The sequence below is a fragment of the Diceros bicornis genome, chromosome 34, assembly GCF_020826845.1.
Source record: "Diceros bicornis minor isolate mBicDic1 chromosome 34, mDicBic1.mat.cur, whole genome shotgun sequence".
Lineage (NCBI taxonomy): Eukaryota > Metazoa > Chordata > Mammalia > Perissodactyla > Rhinocerotidae > Diceros > Diceros bicornis.
In genome coordinates, this window is record NC_080773.1 from 37,673,355 (window position 1) to 37,692,633 (window position 19,279).

A 19,279-nucleotide genomic window follows, 5' to 3' on the forward strand; every position below is an offset into this window, starting at 1 on the left:
AATGGATCACAGACTTAAATATAAAATGCAAAACTTTAAAACTCCTAGAACATAACATACGAGAAAACCTAGATGACCTTGGGTATGGCGATGACTTTTTAGATGCAACACGAAACTCAGGATGCACAAAAGAAATAATTGATAAGCTGGACTTCATTAAAAATTTTAAACTTCTGGGGCTGGCCCGGTGGTGAAGCGGTTAAGTTTGCACATTCCACTTCAGCGGCCTCGGGTTCTCGGGTTCAGATCCTGGGCGTGGACCTACTCACCGCTCATCAAGCCATGCTGAGGCGGTGTCCCATATAGAAGAGCTACAACCCTACAACTATGACACACAACTACGTACTAGGGCTTTGGGGAGGAAAAAAAAAAGGAAGATTGGCAACAGATGTTAGCACAGGGCCAATCTTCCTCACAAACAAACAAAAATTTTAAACTTCTGCTCTTCAAAAGAAACTGTTAAGAGAATAAAAAGACACAGTGTGGGAGAAAATATTTGGAAAAGATACATCTGCTAAAGGGCTGTTATCCAAAATACATAAAAAACTCAGCAATAAGAAAACAACCAACCTGATTTAAAAAAATGGCCCAAAGACTTTAACAGACATCTCATCAAAGAAGGTATACCTAAGGCAAATAAGTATATGAAAAGATGTTTTGCAGGGCCGGTCTGGTGGCACAAGCGGTTAAGTGTGCGCACTCTGCTGCGGCGGCCCTGGGTTCGCCGGTTCAGACCCCGGGCGCACACCGATGCACCGCTTGTCAAGCCATACTGTGGCGGCATCCCATATAAAGTGGAGGAAGATGGGCATGGATGTTAGCCCACGGCCAGTCTTCCTCAGCAAAAAGAGGAGGATTGGCAGATGTTAGCTCAGGGCCGATCTTCCTCACACACACAAAAAAGATGTTTTGCGTCATATGTCATCAGGGAAATGCAAATTAAAATAACAACGAGATACTGCTATACACCTATTAGAATGGCCAAAATCTGGAACACTAACAACACCAAATGCTGACGAGGATATGGAACAGGAACTCTCATTCATTGTTGGTGGGAATACAAAATGGTACAGCCACTTTGGAAGACAGTTTGGCAGTTTCTTGAATAATAAATATACCCTTACCATATGATCCAGCAATCATGCTCCTTGGTATTTACCCAAAACAGCTGAAAACTTATGTCCACACAAAAACCTGTGCATGCACATTTATAGCAGCTTTATTCACAAGTGCCAAAACCTGGAAGCAACCAAGATGTCCTCTAGTTGGTGAATGGATAAATGAACCATGGCATATCCAGATAATGGAATATTATTCCACATTAAAAAGAAATGAGCTATCCAGGAAAAGACATGGAGGAAACTTAAATGCATATTACTGAGCAAAAGAAGCCAATCTGAAAACGCTGCATACTGTATGATTCCAACTATATGACATGCTGAAAAGGCCCAACCATGGAGACAGGAAAAAGATCAGGAGTTAGGGGAGGGAGGGTGAATAGGCAGAGCACAGAGGATTTTTAGGGCAGTGAAACTACTCTGTATGATACTGTTGTGGTGGATAAAAGTCATTATGCATTTGTCCAAACCCATAGAATGTACAACACCAAGAGTGAACCCTAATGTAAACTGTGGACTTGGGGTATAATGATGCATCAATGTAGATTCATCAATTGTAACCAATATACCACTCTGGTGGGGAATGCTGATAAAGGAGGAGGTGAAGCATGTGTAGGGGCAGGGGATATAAGGGAAATCTTTGTACCTTCTGCTCCATTTTGCTGTGATCCTATTTTGCTCCACAAAATAAAGTCTGTTTTTAAAGTGTAGAGGAATTTAAACATATATCTGTATTTTTATAAACAAGGCAGGGAATAAACAAAAAGTTATTGACATATTTTCATATAGGAGCAGATAGTGATTACAGTAAAGCTATACTTATCCGAATTAATTTTGTTGCTATTTTGACATTTCAACAAATGTAGACATTTTACCTAATTATAAAACAGTATTCCATCAAAAACATTTTAAAACATTAAAACAAAGACAATATTTTACTATGCACCATTTTCTAACATATTTTCCCCACTCTCCCTTCAAAGCTATATCATTGTCAAGGAAATTCACTCTTAATTGTTCACCCTTGTAACAATGGATGAAATGCCACTAAATCAATGGCTATCTCTTGGCAACATTTTCTCTACAAAGTCGTTGCCATACTAGACAAATCTTAATTTTAAACATATCTTATAAAGGCAACAGAGGCATACTTTGATTCTAAGCTGTTTATATATATATATATTTTAATAATTTTATTTATTTATTTTTCCCCCAAAGCCCCAGTAGATAGTTGTATGTCATAGTTGCACATCCTTCTAGTTGCTGTATGTGGGACGCGGCCTCAGCATGGCCGGAGAAGCGGTGCGTCGGTGCGCGCCTGGGATCCTAACCCAGGCTGCCAGCAGTGGAGCACGCACACTTAACTGCTAAGCCATGAGGCCGGCCCTATTAATTTTTTAATTTTGTAAGGTGACAGATATTAACCAGACTTATTGGGGTGATCATTTCACAATGTACTATACAAATATTGATTCATTATATTGTACGTCTGAAGCTAATATAATGTTACATGTCAATTATACCACAATTAAAAAGATTTTTGAAAAAAGAAAGCTATTAATAATGACTATGTAGGGATTCAAAGATGGTGGAGAAATGTCTCTGGGGAAATATTGGCTGGTGAGAAAAGGAAAGATCTCAGAGAAGTTTTAGTAGTGATATCTATGAGGAGACACACACAATCACATAATATATATATTTTTGAAAAGAAAAATCCTTGGTGCACCAAAGATAATTTGGAGATTCTTGAATTGGCAAGTTTTTTTGTTGTTTTTTTTTTTGTTGAGGAAGATCAGCGCTGAGCTAACATCCATGCCAATCCTCCTCTTTTTTTTTTTTTTCTGCTGAGGAAGACTGGCCCTGGGCTAACATCCATGCCCATCTTCCTCCACTTTATATGGGATACCGCCATAGCATGGCCTGACAAGTGGTGCATCGGTGCGTGCCCGGGATCCAAACCCGGGCTGCCAGCAGCCCAGTGCACGCACTTAACCACTACACCACAGGGCCGGCCCCAATTGGCAAGTTTTAAAAACTCATCATTTTGTTCTGACATTAAAAGATTCCACGTTCCCAAGTATTGGAGTTCCATTCAATGGAGACAATTTCACTATGAAAACTTTGAACCTGTGAAGAACATTAACACATCAAATTAAAGCCTTATAGAGGCTTTTATTAAAATCCCAGTTAAGTTGGGCATAAGAGACTCTCCCTGAAAAGAAATAGCTGTTTCATGTAGAAATAGCATTGTAGGGGGCCGGCCTGGTGGCGTAGTGATTGGGTTTGCACGTTCCACTTCTGCAGCCTGGGGTTTGCAGGTTTGGATCCTGGGCACAGAACTACGCTCTGCTCACCAAGCCATGCTATGGTGGCATCCCATATACAAAGTGGAGGAAGATGGGCACGGATGTTAGCTCAGGGCCGATCTTCCTCACCAAAAAAAAAAAGAAAAAGAAAAAAAGAAAAGAAAGAAATAGCATTGTATCAAGTTTATTAGAGGTAAGAAATTTAACTTATTTAAGCATGATTTTTTTGTGTTTTTTTTGTTTTTTATTTTTGAGGAAGATCAGCCCTGAGCTAACATCCATGCCAATCCTCCTCTTTTTGCTGAGGAAGATTGGCCCTGGGCTAACATCAGTGCCCATCTTCCTCCACTTTATATGGGACACCGCCACAGCATGGCTTGACAAGTGGTGCATTGATGCGCGCCCAGGATCTGAACCCGGGCCACCAGCAGCGGAGCGCTCGCACTTAACCACTACGCCATGGGGCTGGCCCCCTAAGCATGATTGTTATTCATAGCATCCTGTCACCTAAACATATTGGTTTAAAATACTATTTAGACAATTCAGTTATATGCTTTATGTTTAAATATATTTTACTATTTTACATTGTTAATTTTCAAAATTAAAATTTCAAAAGTAATTTTCAGGGCCGGCCCCGTGGCTTGGCGGTTAAGTGCGCACGCTCTGCTGCTGGTGGCCCGAGTTTGGATTCCAGGCGCGCACTGAGGCACCGCTTCTCTGGCTATGCTGGGGCCCAGTCCCACATACAGCAACTGGAAGGATGTGCAGCTGTGACATACAACTGTCTACTGGGGCTTGGAGGGGAAAGAGAATAAATAAATAAAATTTTAAAAAAAAGTAATTTTCAATTCTAATTTTGATTAAATCAGTCATCCTAAAAGGAAAGAATTTTCTATTAAGTGATAGATTTTTCTTACCTAGAAATCAATACATTAATAAAATTAGTGGTAAAAAGCAAATGATTTGTTACAGTTGAGAGATCAAGAGGATTCAACTCTTCAGAGTGCCAATGGCTGACAATAAGTTCTGAAAGTGAATTTCATTTTATGGAGCATAATTTACAAAAGCTGCCTACTAAACACGGTAATGCATTACTTTTAAGCACTAATTAAAACAAAAAAGCTTTCTTTTTTTTTTAAATAATTTTATTTATTTATTTTTCCCCCAAAGCCCCAGTAGATAGTTGTATGTCATAGCTGCACATCCTTCTAGTTGCTGTATGTGGGACGCGGCCTCAGCATGGCCAGAGAAGCGGTGTGTCGGTGGGCGCCGGGATCCGAACCCGGGCCGCCAGCAGCAGAGCACGTGCGCTTAACCACTAAGCCACAGGGCTGGCCCCACAAAAAAGCTTTCAATTAAAACAAGTATTAAAAGCACTAAAAATTAACAAACTGCAAACTTTAACAAAATGGTAAATTTATTTCAATTGACTACTTAGCGCTTTTATCATAGGCTGTGTTTGCAGTATCCCATGTGATGGGGCCAGTAGTGAGAAAAGAAGCCGAGACCGTAGGCAGCGGGTCTGGCAAGTCCAGAGGGCACCTCAGCAATCAGAACAATCAGAATTTTGTGAAGGCAAGAGGATGGAGTTGTGAGCATTTAATCAGATCAGAGAAATACACCAAAGCACAGTTAGATCATCATATCATATAACAACATAAAAAAGGCTAAAATTTAACTCATTTATCAACATAAAGTTAATGCAAGATTATAGCCGTGTAAAGTGATAGAAGACTAAAATAAACTAAAGATGTTGGTAAATTCCTTAGTTTTATTTCCTAAATAAAGACTATCCAGACGAAAATCTGGGAGGGAATATTCAAGTGAGAAGAGAAATCCATCCAGTAGAATTTTGCAATAAATAAGGAAAATAAAGGTAACAAAATATCCATTTCATTGTTATCTAAAACAGACAAACTAAATTTCAAATATTGACTAAAAAATCCATCCTGGACATATCAATTATTTATTTGGTTTCCTTAGTTCTGTTGCAACACAAAATAACTAATAAATTGTGCTAAATAGCTTGATTTTAGTGAGGGGGTAGAAAATAATGGCTATAATTATAAAAATCCAACCATGTTTAGGAATTCAAGAACCTATCTTTGGGGCCAGCCCCGTGGCGTAGCGGTTAAGTGTGTGCGCTCTGCTATTGGTGGCCCGGGTTCGGATCCGGGGCGTGCACCAATGCGCTGCTTGTCATGCCATGCTGTGGCGGCGTCCCATATAAAATGGAGGGAGATAGGCACAGATGTTAGCCCAGCGCCAGTCTTCCTCAGCGAAAAAGAGGAGGATTGGCATGGATGGTAGCTCAGTGCTGATCTTCCTCATTAAAAAAAAAAAAAAAAAAGAACCTATCTTTAAAAGTCCTATGGCAATCATCATAGATAGACAAAGATAATTTAACTGTATAAGTCTGGAGTAATTGTCCTGAAAGAAATTAAGACATAAATCTACAGTAAAAAAATTGGTATAGGAGCATAGAATTTAGGCCAAAAATAGAACAGAACAGAATACAGAGCTCATTCAAACAGGCATGTGTCTATTTTGACCCTCGATTTGTGGGCGTAGTGGCGCTAGAGAGCAATGGGAAATGTAAGCTTTTAAATCTGTTCTGGAGCAATGAAGTATGCAAATGGTAAAATATGAATTTAGACCTCTTCTTCAGACTACACACAGATATTAGTTGCAGGTGGATAAGGCTTCCTTGGAAGGACAGAAATGATCGTTTTCACATTTGATTGAAGAGAATGCATAAAGGATGTACATAGAGGAGGACTTCTCAAAAGAGACACAAAAAAGCATGACAATGAGCATGTATTCCAATATAACCAACTACATTAAAAGGCAAGAGTTTGTTATTATAAAATACCACAAAAATTGAAACGATGAGCCACAAAGTTGAGAAGATATTTGAATCATTTATAATTGTTAAAGAGCGGGTATATAAATAATAAATTCATTTAATAAATAAGTCCTACAAATTAATGATATAGATCCCAAAAGAGTGCAAAACCTTTGTATAGATGACAAGAATTCCAAGAGGCCAGCCACGCCAATGAGGAGAAAGATTTTGAAAGTTTAACCCCTTCTGATCCTGGGCGTGCACCAACACACCACTTGTCAGGCCATGCTGTGGCAGCATCCCATATAAAGTGGAGGAGGATTGGCATGGATGTTAGCTCAGGGCTGATCTTCCTCACACACACACACACACACACACACACACACACACGCACACTAAATAAATTTAAAAAAAAGAAAAAAGTTTAACCTTAAATCAGGGTGACATCAGTAAACAGCAGCCTAGGGAACAGCAGATCGTGGCTCCCCCTAAAAACATGGGGTAAACAGCAATATGCTGGTCAGAGCAGCTTTGTGAGTAGAAACTGTAGAAAGCAGGGAAGGATCTGCAGAAACCAAGCAAACACCTCAAGGACAACAAAAAATTCCATCATTAAAATGATAAGAAATTTGGGGGCATTTTTGCTGGCCTGGCCCCATGCCCTCCTCCCTGTGAGGCAGAGCACGGTGGGGAGGAAGCTGCCCCATTCTCAGTTCTGCCGTGGAGAAGCAAGGAAAAGAGTGGGATTTGACTGCAATGTTCTGACTTGTCTGAAGGCTGAGCCCGGGTCTGGCGTCCACATGGCCCAACTCAGCGGGGATGGGAACGGTGGCAATGGTTTGGAAATCAGGTTGGAGTCCAGTAAGGGCGCCGGCAGATTCCAGACCTTGAGAGAGGTGCAGGGAGACTGCAGTCCCGCAGGTGCCTGGGGACAAAAAGATTATGGCAGGGGGATCAAGCAGAGGTGAGACTATTAGACAAATTAAAACATTTAAATGCAGCCACGTATACTGCAGAATTGGGGAACACACACACACACACACACACACACACACACATACACACAGTGAAGCCAGGGAAGATGCAAGCCCAGAAAAGATCTAAGAAGGCCTTAAGCCTTCACACTGGGTTGATTACTGAAGGTCTTTCCCTGCACGGAACTGTCCCTAAAGGCTAGGAGAGATGGCTCTCCAGTTGGCTAAGACAGAGTCTTATATAATATAGCAATTAAGGGAGTAACTAGCCTATCACCTTTGCCTCATCGCAAGAGGGACATCCATCGTATTCGCAGGCCCACACTGGAGGGGAGCGAATTACACAGCTGTGTACACTGGGGGGCAGGAATCTTGGGGGCCATCTTAGAATTCTGCCTACCACAGTAGTTTTTTGCTGTCTGAGAGACATTTGCCTGTGAAGATTCATGTTGTTCCCTTGTGTACTTGATAATCAGCTAAAAGCCACCCAGCCTCTCCATGCTGGCATCCACATACAGTATGTAGTGCGTTGCCGGCAAAACCAGCACTGGAGTATGCACCACGCTGGCTACAGCTGACCAGAGGGCCTGGCCACAGACCTGGATGGATTCCAGAAGAACGGAGGTGTGCTGGAGTCTGGCCTCCCCACTTTCTGGGCCCTCACCTGATTTGGAACCCCGGCATATAATCACTCTGAGAATTATCAACGATGGAATGGATTGTCCCCCTGGTTCCTCTGGTATCACCCAGCTCCCAGGAAGGTTTCAAATTGTGGGGCCTAACCAGGTGGCCCTGGAGGGGATTTTCTTAGAGTTGGCACCGCCTCCTTCAGACACATTATACCCACTACAGGTAATCCAGAAGTCATAACTTGTTGAGAAATATTCCAACTTGCCTTGCCATGTTGTCTAGCCTATTAACAAGCTGCTGGCACGTGGTAGCCACTCAACAAATATTTGCTGAACAGCAAAGTGTTTTTAAAAGCAGTTGCTATGGACTGAAGGTTCGTGTCCTGCACCCTCCAGATTCACGTGTTGAAGCCCAATCCCCTGACTGGTGGTATTTGGAGGAGGGGCCTCTGGGAGATGATCAGGTCATGTGGGTGGAGCCCTCGTGAATGGGATTAGTGCCCTTAGAAGAAGAGACAGGAGAGAGTTTGCTTCTCTCCCTCTCTCTCTGCCGTGTGAGGAAACCAGGAATGGGGCCTGCACCAGAACCCAACCACGCTAGCACCCTGATCTTGGACTTCCAGCCTCCAGAACCTCAAGAAATAAATGTTAGCTATTTAAGCCACCCAGTCAACGGTGGTTTTCACGGCAGCCCGAGCAGACTGAGATAGCAGTCTTGTGTGTTGGTGTCTCCCTGAGTTAGGATTTTATCTCAGAAGGGCTGGGTGTGTCTCTTGCCTAACGGTACGAGGCTGCAGTGAGGAACATTGGAGGCCGCTCCAGTCTCTGGGAGCTGTGAGCCAGTGCAGTGCCCCGGCTGCTACTTTGCCCTGCTGTCTGCTCAGCCGCTCATCCCACACCCCTTCCTGGCTGCACTACCCAGGCAGATGCCAACTGTTGGCTGAAAGATTCTCTGAACTGTCCCGGTTTCTAATAAATAGTCCCACTATTCCTTTGTCACATTGTCTGTTATAGTTTTTTTAATTTAGGAAAGATGGAAACTGAAAGGAAGAGTCAGGAGACCTGGGTCTGGCTTCAGCTCACCCTCAAATTAGACTAAATCCTTTTTTTTTTAACAACCTGATTGAGAATTTAATTCAGATACCACAGAATTCACTCTTTTAAAAGAGTATGATTCCATGGCTTTTAGCATATTCACAAGGTTGTACAAACATCACCGCTGTCTAATTTTTTAACATTTTCATCACCCCAAAAGAAACCCCATACCCATCAGCAGGCCTTCCCTTTTCTCCCCTCCCCCAGCTCCTGGAACCACTAATCTACTTTCTGTCCCTGTGGATTTGCCTTTTCTGGGCAATTCATATATATGGAATCATACAGTGTCTTTTGTGTCTAACTTCTTTCACTTATCATGATGTTTTCAAGGTTCATCCATGGGAAAGCATGTGTCAGTGTGTCTATCTTTTTCATTGCTGAGTAATATTCCATCCTGTGGATGGACCACAGTTTACCAGTTGGTGGACATTTGTGTCGTTTCCACCTTTTTGCTCCTATGAATAGTGCTGCTAGGAACACCTGTGTGCAGGTTTCTCTGTGTACATGTGTTTTCAGTTCTCTTGGATATATACCTAGCGGTGGAATTGCTGGGTCATGTAGTGACTCTATGTTTAGCTTTTTGAAGCACTGTCAGACCATTTTCCAAAGAAACTGCACCATTTAGACTAAATCTTGCCTCTTTTGTGTTCCCACAGCTTTTGGCAGCTCCCAGCTTATAGCACTTGATACGTCTGGCTATGTTTTATAGCTCCTTCCCAGCAGACTTATTTCCCTCACCAGGTCCCAGCTCCTAAAAACAGGAAGACTGTGTCTTAACCTGGTGTCATGTGTATTTTGATATTTTCAGTCTCCTCGTGTGTGAAATGGAGACAGCTACTGGAATTGATAGACATGTGAGCGAAACTGGGACCCCTCTCCCTGGTCTAACAGGCGAATCTGACCAGCGAGCTGCATAGGCTTCAAGTCAGTTCAGTGAAAATCCATGCTGTCCTACGAAGCAGCCGTGCAGGCCTCATAAGCCTGTGTCCAAATGACCTTGCAACCCCTCATCTCACGACTGAGACACCAGCTGGAGACATCAGCAACAGGAAGAGATAAAGGATATTCGTTCTCACATTTCCCAGCTGCATTTCTTCGAGGTTGAGGGAAAAGTGACGACCCTGGCCCTTGCCTCCCTCCACACACAGACAACACCGACATTCCAAGCCTTGTTTGATGTAGAACCTAAAAGTTCTCCTTATCCCTGAAGTATCTGAGTGCTAGATGCGTAAGCCCTCTCCTGCAGCGACACTGCTTTGTTAAAAGTATATAAACTACACTCCAATCTGCAGACCTCAGAGCAGTTCCTCAGAATACTCTGTTGGACTGTTTCCGGGATGCGAATTCCTCATTTTGATTATCGAATAAACTCCTTTAATTAACCTTTACCTGGATTCTTTATTTCAGTCGACAGTATCATTGAGAAAGTTTTGTTTAATGAAAGCGGTTTCCCAGCACTGCCGGGGAGACTGCCCAAAGAGATTCCTTGTGTTTCTGGTAAGGAGCAGGAAAAGAAAATCCTGACAATTTCTTTATCACACTTACGAAGTTGGATTTTTCTCTTTTCCAATTAAGTGATAATTATTCATGAACTACCAGAGCTAGGAAGCCAGAATTGCTCTAGCACATGAACTTCTTTCCTGTCACGTGCATCTGGCTGCTTTCCCCGAGCGCTCGGCAGGCTCTGCAGGGTGAGCGGGCTCAGGGGCCCCGCGGCCTGGCGGCCCCGCAGTCCCCGCCGCACGGGCCCCGCTCCCGGGCTCGCGCGCTCCCCGCCTCCGCCGCGTGCACAGCGTGCTCTACTGCCGTTTGCTCGATGAAATCTTGCTCCTTCAATCTCTTCTTTTCAAGATATTTTCTTCTTTTCGATCTAATAACTAAAATGTAGACATAATGTTATAGAGATACTAATAAAGGAGGAATAGAAATGGAGACAACAGAGGTGAGGAAAAATGTACGGAAAAGTAAAGGTACAAACAGTGGAATTTTCAGGATATAATGAACGTTATTTGTCTGATCAGGATGGTGAAAATTGAATTTTAAAGTTATTTCCCACTTTCTGTTTTCAAGCTTTATAAATGCCCAGAAAAAAAAAAAAAAGAATGTAGAAAAGTTATAATTCCATGTAACGAAAGGCCATTGAAAACATTTTCTAAGGGTGGGACAAGGGTGGGCCATCTGCCTCAGGAAGCATCAGTGATCTCTTCTCCTCGTGGCCTTTCAGCCTCTTCCTGACTGTGTGTCTTGGGTTGTTAGAGAGGTGGTCTCTGCCAGGGGAAGGTTAGTACGGTTGAATCAGACATGGCATTTGCTACATATTTTTGCTCTAGAATTTTTTTAATATCCAAGAATCTCAGGACTTCTACAAAATTAGGTTTATCTGAGCATACACGTTGCCCCTGCTCACAAGGATTTGCAGGCATGGTGGGCCTCTTTCACACCGGGGTCTTGGACCTGAGAATAGTGACCTCTGGTTTGTGGGCCTGGATCCCATTTCCACATCAGGTTGAGGCAGAGAGTGCAGGAGGGACATCTCCCTGCCTGTGTTCTACACTCGGGAATAACACCACATTAAAAAGTATGTCTAGGGGGCCTGCCTGGTGGCATAGCGCTTAAGTTCATGTGCTCTGCTTCGGCAGCCAGGGGTTCACAGGTTTGAATCCCAGGCATGGACTAACACACCGCTCATCAAGCCATGCTGTGGCAGCGTCCCACATACAAAATAGAGGAAGATGGGTACAGATGTTAGCTCAAGGCCAATCTTCTTTACAAAAAAAAAAAAAAAAAGGTATGTTTAAGGGAAATGTTTTCTCTGGGAAAAGTTTAGTTTCCTGAACTCTGTTTTCAGTCCTTGGAATTGCCCTGCAAAAAGAAGCACAGAGCTGTTTACCCCTCCATATAATTTGATGAGAACAGTTCATTTCTGTAGGTGTGGCTGTAAATATTCATCTTTCTCACCCCAAACTCCATTAACTCCCACTTAGCTTTGCTTTTGAAAACCAAACCATCATTGCCAGCTTGGCTTTCACAGAACTTTGGGTCTGACAAGATCAACTGGTCGATCCTCTACCTGAATGAATGAACTTTTCCAGTTCCTTCTCATTCTCTGGAAGTAGGTAAGTGGACTCGTCCTGGCCCTCATCCTCGGAGCCCTCCTCTTCATCTCCTAATAACGGTATCCTGACATTTTTATAAAGCAACGCAAGTTGTTGTTTTTCCTCAGCCTGTACCAGTCGACTGGAGAATAATATAGATGGATTTAGGAGCACGATTTTCACAATAAATCATCATGTCTTAATCATGTGACTTTTTGACTGAAAGAAGTCACTAGTACATAGTGGTAGGTTGGGGAGGGAGACAGCAATAGATCGTTAAACCAGGTGATCATAGATCTCAAATTTGTGCGATGAGTGGAGGAGTAACTGATAATGCCAAGCATGGATTAGAGCCAGGACCAGGGTGAGGTAAGTGAGGCACTCACGTTGGGTACAAAACTCCATAGTCTAGATAAATAATATCTAATGCAATATTTTACAAAAGAAAACTTAATGCCAAGAAATCCATGATGAACAAAATATCAACATTTTAAATAAAGACAGTACAGCTACTGCTGATTTTTCCTTTTGCTTGGTCTCCAGTATGGCTTGGCCCAGCAGTGTTACTGATGCTGTATTTAGAATGTTGATATTTTGTTCATCGTGGATTTGGGGGGTCATTAACTTAGATTTTTAAAAAGTATGGCATTGAAATATTATTTATCTTGATTACGGAGTTTTTGGGCACCCCCTTTAATTCTGCACCTGAGGCAACCCTGAAAGTGGATCATCGAACAGCGATTTCTGTTTGATGTGGAAATGGATCATAGAGCATTTTACTTTTTCCTAACATACTTACCTTCCTAATTCTGTTTGATTCATGTAATAAAAAATAATTTTAGGGTTAGCTTATTTGTGTTCTAAGAGGCTGTGATGGAGGAGAGGGTACAGGAGGAACATTTCAGAAGCATGCTGTGCAGCAGGAAGAACTGGCCTGATCGTCAGCATTGTTAAAGATAATCAAGAAGTTGGGACAGGACCAGGATTTGGATGAGAAGAGTGGGGTACTCACCTCAGGTGCAAAGTTTAATGGGGTGCCAAAACACTCAGTAATGATGATAAATATTTTAAGTCAATATTTTAAAAAATTGAAATGAATGGAAAAAATCCATGATAATCAAATAACAAAATTATAAATAATGACAGGATTCAATACTGCTGTGACAAACCATATGGGAGCCCGAGTCAAAAGAAAAGTGTGCATCCCTATACACATCTCTTTCTGTACTTTTAAATGGTTATTCTTTTCCAAAACAGTAAAGAAGTTGAGAATATACTAAAAAATTAAAAAGTGGTATATCAAATCTCACAGCATTATATTAAGTTTAAATATTTTACCTATACCAGAAACAGAATTAATTATAATTTTACTTACCTGGTTTAAATGAAAGCAAACTCACCAATAGTATTTTCCAAATCTACTTCTGGAAAAAATTAACTGTGAAAAATTACATAAAAACATGTACTTTGGGACATATGTTTTTACTTTTGCCTCAGGCTCTAGAATAGCCTGGCGTGCCCTGGAGGTAACACAAATGTAAAACCTGTGAGAGTTGACGTTAGCTCAGCAACTCAGTTGGGCACTGAAAGTCCAGGAGGGTACGTTTTAGTGAGTCATCTTAGAAAACTTTATATCTGTTAACATCTTTGTCTAAACTAATGAAATAAACTAAAATTACAGTTCCATAAATTGAATCGAAGGAGATGTCCACATCAGACTGCCCAGAACCAAACATGCTGGTTACACTCTCTCATTAGCAAAATTTCTTCAGTTTTACCATTAATCTCATTTTGCCTTCATTTGACATACTCCAAGGTGCTCCTGGAATGGCTACCCTAAAAAATATCCCATGTATGGCAATATATTCCTCGTGTTCATACTTAATTCTAATAGAGCAGATAATGTAGTACTTCCTCAGCTGGTTCTGATGGGCTACACTGGGATCCTGGACTGGGTCCTAGAGGAGGCATCAGTGTGTCAGTTCTGGGTGGAGGAGCGTGATGTCACAGTGCGGCTCACGTGTGTCTAATACTAATTTCACAATGATCATGTCACTCATACGAGCTGGAGCACAAGCTTTATTTGTGCAAACAAGATGAAGAATCTTTCCCAAATGCTACTATTACCCCAGACTGCATTGATAATACAAGTTTCTAGTGAAAAAGAGAGTGGGCACTCTTTTCTGCTTTGCACTGTTAGGATTCCTTCTAAAGTATCAAGTTCACTTTAGAACGCCACATTTTGGGAGGATGCCAGCGTCTCACACATGGCTTTCAAACATTTTTGACCATGATCCACAGTAAGAAATACATTTTACCTCACAACTGTGTATCTCTCTGAAAAGTTAAAAAATCAGCATTTACTTTAATACATGTAATGCTTCCTAATATTTTCTATTCTGCTAAATCATATTCTGTCCTGTTTCTTTATTTTTTCATTTATATCATGACCCAACATGAGTTCAGTCCACATTCTGAAAAACACTAGTCTAGAAATTTATAGTCATAAATTTAGTGATTGTAAGAACTATCATCAGCATTCTTATGATCATCATGATCGTTATCATCAGGAAATAATGACTTAGTTGACTGGTCAGGCCTCACTTCTGGATAGTGAACGTTACTGAGCACATACTTACTACACCACATAGAAGATAGCGAGCCCGCAGAGCAGGGCGATGCTCAGGGCGATCCCGGCGATCACAATGACCTGAACAAGAGCCGGTCTATGCGGAATCAGTGCTAAAAACGGAAAGAAAAGAAGTTCTCATAAAATTTCATTTTAGCTGAGTGTATCACTTAATATATCTGTTCATCATATGGTCGTTCCAAAGAGGAATGGGAGACAAAATCAGAAATACCATCACAAAAATAGCATTCTTAATTTAAAAAAACACGGAGGCTAGATTGCACAGTCCGTGCGAACAAATACAATTTGAATTCCCACGTAATCCCCCACTCCCTTTACATCTGCCTCCTGTCCTTGGCCAAAGCCCTGTCTTTTGCTCTGTAGATACGGGATCCCTGAGTCAGCATCGCAGCACCTGCCACCTATGTCGCTGAAAGGAGAGTGGCCTTCGTTTTACGACTCGAGTGTCGCCCGGCCGCTGCCCTCAGGTGCGTGGTGCTGTAACCAAGGGTATCAGCAGGCCGTTCAGGAGGCAGTTCCACAGACCTGCGTTCCAGGTGTCGGTATTGTGGGCTATCGAATGTGCTATAAAACCATGGTTGTTCTTTGTAGGCTCAGGTGTAGCATCCTTTCCATAATCTGAAACTTAAAAAAAATAACCAGAGAGTTGTTGTTTGTACAAATGGAACAAAAGAGCAATTGGCAAAGTAAGTACATTGCTCAGCCACTTGTAAAATCTGACAAATTGAAATGACTGCTCCTCGTCCCACATTTGGCCGTCCCCTACTTGCTGTCCCTTCACTGGCACAGGATGAGGAGCTGAAAGGTGCCCTGAGGTTCACATCTCAGTGGAAAGTCAGCCCGACCTCACGACATGAGCCTGAATGTGGAAGTGCTGGCAGTGTAAAGTGCTTAGTCGTTGGCTTCAGGACTGGGGTACATGGGTGCTCACTCTACAACTGCTTCAACTTTCCTGTCTGTTTTCAGATTATCGTAATGAAATATTGGGGAGCAGGGAAGAAGTTGGGTTATGGATGATTTCAGTACAATGAGTACAGAAAATTGGCCTTCGGATTTGGCAATGGGAAAGTCACTGAAGACCCAGACGGAGCGGTATTAGCCGTGCGGTGGGGATGCGGGCTTGACTGGAGCAGGCTCAAGAGAGAATGGGAGGAAACGAATTGGACTTTTGGAAACTCTTTTGAGGAGCTTTGCTGTAAAGGGGGGAAGAGAAATGGGGGCTTGGAGGGGGCTGAGGGATCAAGAGATGGGCTTTGCCTTTTAAGATGGGAAAATCGACAGCATGTTCATATGAGAATGGGGAGGATACTTTAAATTGTGATAGTACGGAAAAGAGAGAGAGAATTGCCTGGAGCGTCCTTGAATTGGCCTGAGAGGATGGAGGGTGGTGCACAGGTGAGGGGTCAGCCTTCTCCTGGACAGCGGGAAAGACAGAGGAGGAGGGTACGACAGCAGGCAGAGAGGGGGAGGCGGACACTCTCTTCTAACTGCTTGTGTTTTGTCAGTGATGGAGGAAGCAAGGTCATCCCCTGAGAGCGAAGCTGGGGAGATATGTCAGGGTATTTGCGGAGCGAGAAAAACAGATGAGAAAGTCACCAAGCAGAGTGGGGGATTATGTGGACTAGGGAAATGGAGAAGCATATTTTTTATAAAATTTCCTAGAAAAAGAATTGCTGGGTATATTGACTATATTTTCTGTATTCTTGATGCTCTGGCATGTGGGTCCTTGATCCTGGAAAGACACCCTTCCCAGGGCTATTTCCTAGAGAAAGCAAACGACTCCCGACTCCCCGTGAGCGAGCCTTTGATATACAAGTAAGCCAATCCAGAGCCCACCCCCAACCACCTCCTTATCAAACTCTCACACACCAAGCCAGTCTTCCCTCTGCCCTAACTCACCCCAGTGCCAGGTATTGGACAGCTAGGAACCACTCCTGCAACCCAGAGCCTGCCAAAATTATTCAAACTCTCTGACACTAAGCTTACTCCCTGTACCTACCCCGCCTCACACATTCCTTTCTGTGAAAACCCCAATAAAGGCTCTGCACGATGCTCTCCCCTCTCCTCCTCCGGCCTCCTGCCAACTCTGGTCCTCCCCCTGTGGCCCTGCATGGTGTGCTGTGCCTCCTGTCTCTGGGAATCTGTGAGCATGAACATCTTCCTTCATGACAGTCGTTTCTGTGTCTGTGTGTCTTACCATAACTGATTTAAAAAATCCCAGGTATATTTCAACACTTTGGGTTAAAAAGCGAATGCATTCTTTTTATATTTATAAGAACTGCTAATTGCCCTCTGTAGATGCTCACTCATTCCTAGACTGCAAATAAAATGAGATTAGATTTCCCTACTCCTTTGCCAACAGAGTTTGTTATGAAACATTTTGCCCACTTTGAACATGGCAGCTGAAAACTGGAATTATGGTGTATTTTCAATGTGCATTTCCCTTATTAGGAGTTAGGCATCTGTCTATACAACAGAGAGCTAAGGGTGACAGGAGAAAATTGGAGTTTTCCAGTGATCTGACCGGTTAAACAACTCCATCCTCTAGCTGCATATCAGAACGTGCACTTGGGCCCCAAAGCTCAGGCGTGGCAGCGGTCTCAGCGAGCCTCCAGCGCAAGCCCACAAAATGAGCTGGCGTCAAAGCAAGGACCAGGGTGCAGGCCTTCTGGCTCCTCGGCTAGAACTCAACCTCTGGGCTTTCGTGGTGGTGGGGTGAACGGACAAGGGAAATATTCACAGCCGAGCTTGAGGAAGACTAATAATGTGTTTGGGATGGATGGATATATTAATCATGCTTTTTTATTTTCTGTGCTTCCTGATACTTAGACATCTGTGCTGTTTTTCTTTTTTTGTTTTAATTTTTTTATTTATTTATTTTCCCCCCAAAGCCCCAGTAGATAGTTGTATGTCGTAGCTGCACATCCTTCTAGTTGCTGTATGTGGGATGCGGCCTCTGCATGGCCGGAGAAGCGGTGCGTTGGTGCGCGCCCGAGATCCGAACCTGGGCTGCCAGCATCGGAGCGCACGCACTTAACCGCTAAGCCACGGGGCCGGCCCTGTGCTGTTTTTCCATCTGCCCCAAGTGTCATCATTTACTAACCCAACCATCCAGAGGAGGCACATTTTTCTAACTTGCACACAGGGGCTGTAAAGGTCATGACCACCGTGGGGCCCCCTCTGGAGCCATGTACCACAACAGCTTTGGGAATGCCCATGGACCCCACCCACCCTCCCAGATCCCTCGACTTACCGCTATGCCCCAGGAATTTCGTGGGCATAGCAGGTTTCGGAGCTAGAAGGCCATTGAAGGGGATCAGAGAGAAGAGACAGGTTTAAGATAGATTTAGGAAAATAAAGAAATAACTGGGTATTAGAGAAGGGGCCTAACACGTAGTTTCCAAATAGCTAAGGTGGTAGATGTTGTTAATAAATTTAGTCCAGTGCCTAGTAGAAATATGTGGCTTAATTTGCTAAATTATGTAGTATTCTGTTTGCACTCAGTGTTTCTTTTCATGAATATAGACGATTAAGAACATAGCACATTTTGTTTCTGGTCTGCTTTGCAGTCACGTAAGTTGGGAAACCTCCTCCCAGGTTCAGGATTGGGAGAGACAGAGCAGAGCTGAAGGGGGCTGTGTTCTCATCAGAAGGTCAGAGAGCCAGTACCAAGGAGGGCCCAACAGCAATATCCTTTCCTCCAACATAAATTAGATGCTACTGTACCATGCAGATAGCTTTCTCTTGTACAGTATTGAGATTGTTTATAAGCACCACATATCTCCACAAAGAGGTGCTGCCTGACTTGATAGATTGTCAGGGTCAGTTCCTCTGTTTTGAGATAAACAGTGTTCCCTCTAGGACTCAAAATGCAAAGCATAGAAGACAAATGATTATAAAGCACACTTTATACTTGCAAAGCATCTGTGTCTGGACTTGTATGCTCTACCACCAAAATATGTGCACCAAATTATACTTAAAGTCATACGGACACATTCATATGATCTGGATGGGGTCACAGTTTTTGTGTGTGCTAATTAAGGTGAAATGAAGGAGACGAGATCTCCCTAAAGAGAACGCACAGCTTACAGAGAGTGAAGAACATAGTATTTAATTACCAAGCAATGCCTATCTAATTATATTATTTTACGGATCATGCTACTAACAAATACACAAGAAAAGACACATTTGTGTAGCATATAAGAGGACCCCAGACTACAGTTCTCATTTCACTGATTGAGTAATACAGCGACTTACCTCTGGGTCTTGAGGAAGCCCCTTGTATCTGAGATAATCGAGTTGCCTTAGAGGACAGTTTGGGCTGTTTGGTGACATTTGTGGGTGTTGGTGACTGTTTATAGCCTTGAAAAGAAAACTTGCAGCAGTGAAATGTAATTTACCCTATTTACTTCCCCTGAAACAACAAAAAACAAAGGTTGAAGCTACTCATTAAGCCTGTTGTTTATCCAACTGGTTTGAACTCACCTGCATAAGGCAAGCATAAATGAAGTGGGCATTCCATTAATAACAAAAATAAAAAGGTGAAAGAACTTTGAACCTTGTCCAT

The 19,279-nt window shown here is 42.7% G+C and overlaps 1 protein-coding gene across 1 annotated transcript; it reads right to left on the reverse strand.

Annotated features, from left to right (window-relative positions):
• Positions 1-10,668: 10,668 nt before the first annotated feature.
• Positions 10,669-19,279, reverse strand: C34H19orf18 (chromosome 34 C19orf18 homolog). Its single transcript, XM_058530808.1, has 6 exons — positions 19,198-19,279; positions 18,970-19,074; positions 15,238-15,336; positions 14,702-14,804; positions 12,038-12,204; positions 10,669-10,844 (listed from the first exon to the last, which is right to left on the reverse strand). Exons 1-6 carry the CDS (start codon positions 19,277-19,279, stop codon positions 10,669-10,671), a joined length of 732 nt encoding a protein of 243 aa, XP_058386791.1.

What these genes read in the sequence shown, in the direction of transcription:
- C34H19orf18 (XM_058530808.1), bottom strand. Translation starts at nt 19,279, where the DNA reads ATGGACAAGGTTCAAAGTTCTTTCACCTTTTTATTTTTGTTATTAATG. An exon ending in GGCTTCCTCAAGACCCAGAG is followed by an intron (nt 15,337 to 18,969) that starts GTAAGTCGCTGT and finishes ATTTTTTTTAAG; the next exon opens with TTTCAGATTATGGAAAGGAT. An exon ending in GGAAAAGTTCATTCATTCAG is followed by an intron (nt 10,845 to 12,037) that starts GTAGAGGATCGA and finishes TCTACATTTTAG; the next exon opens with TTATTAGATCGAAAAGAAGA.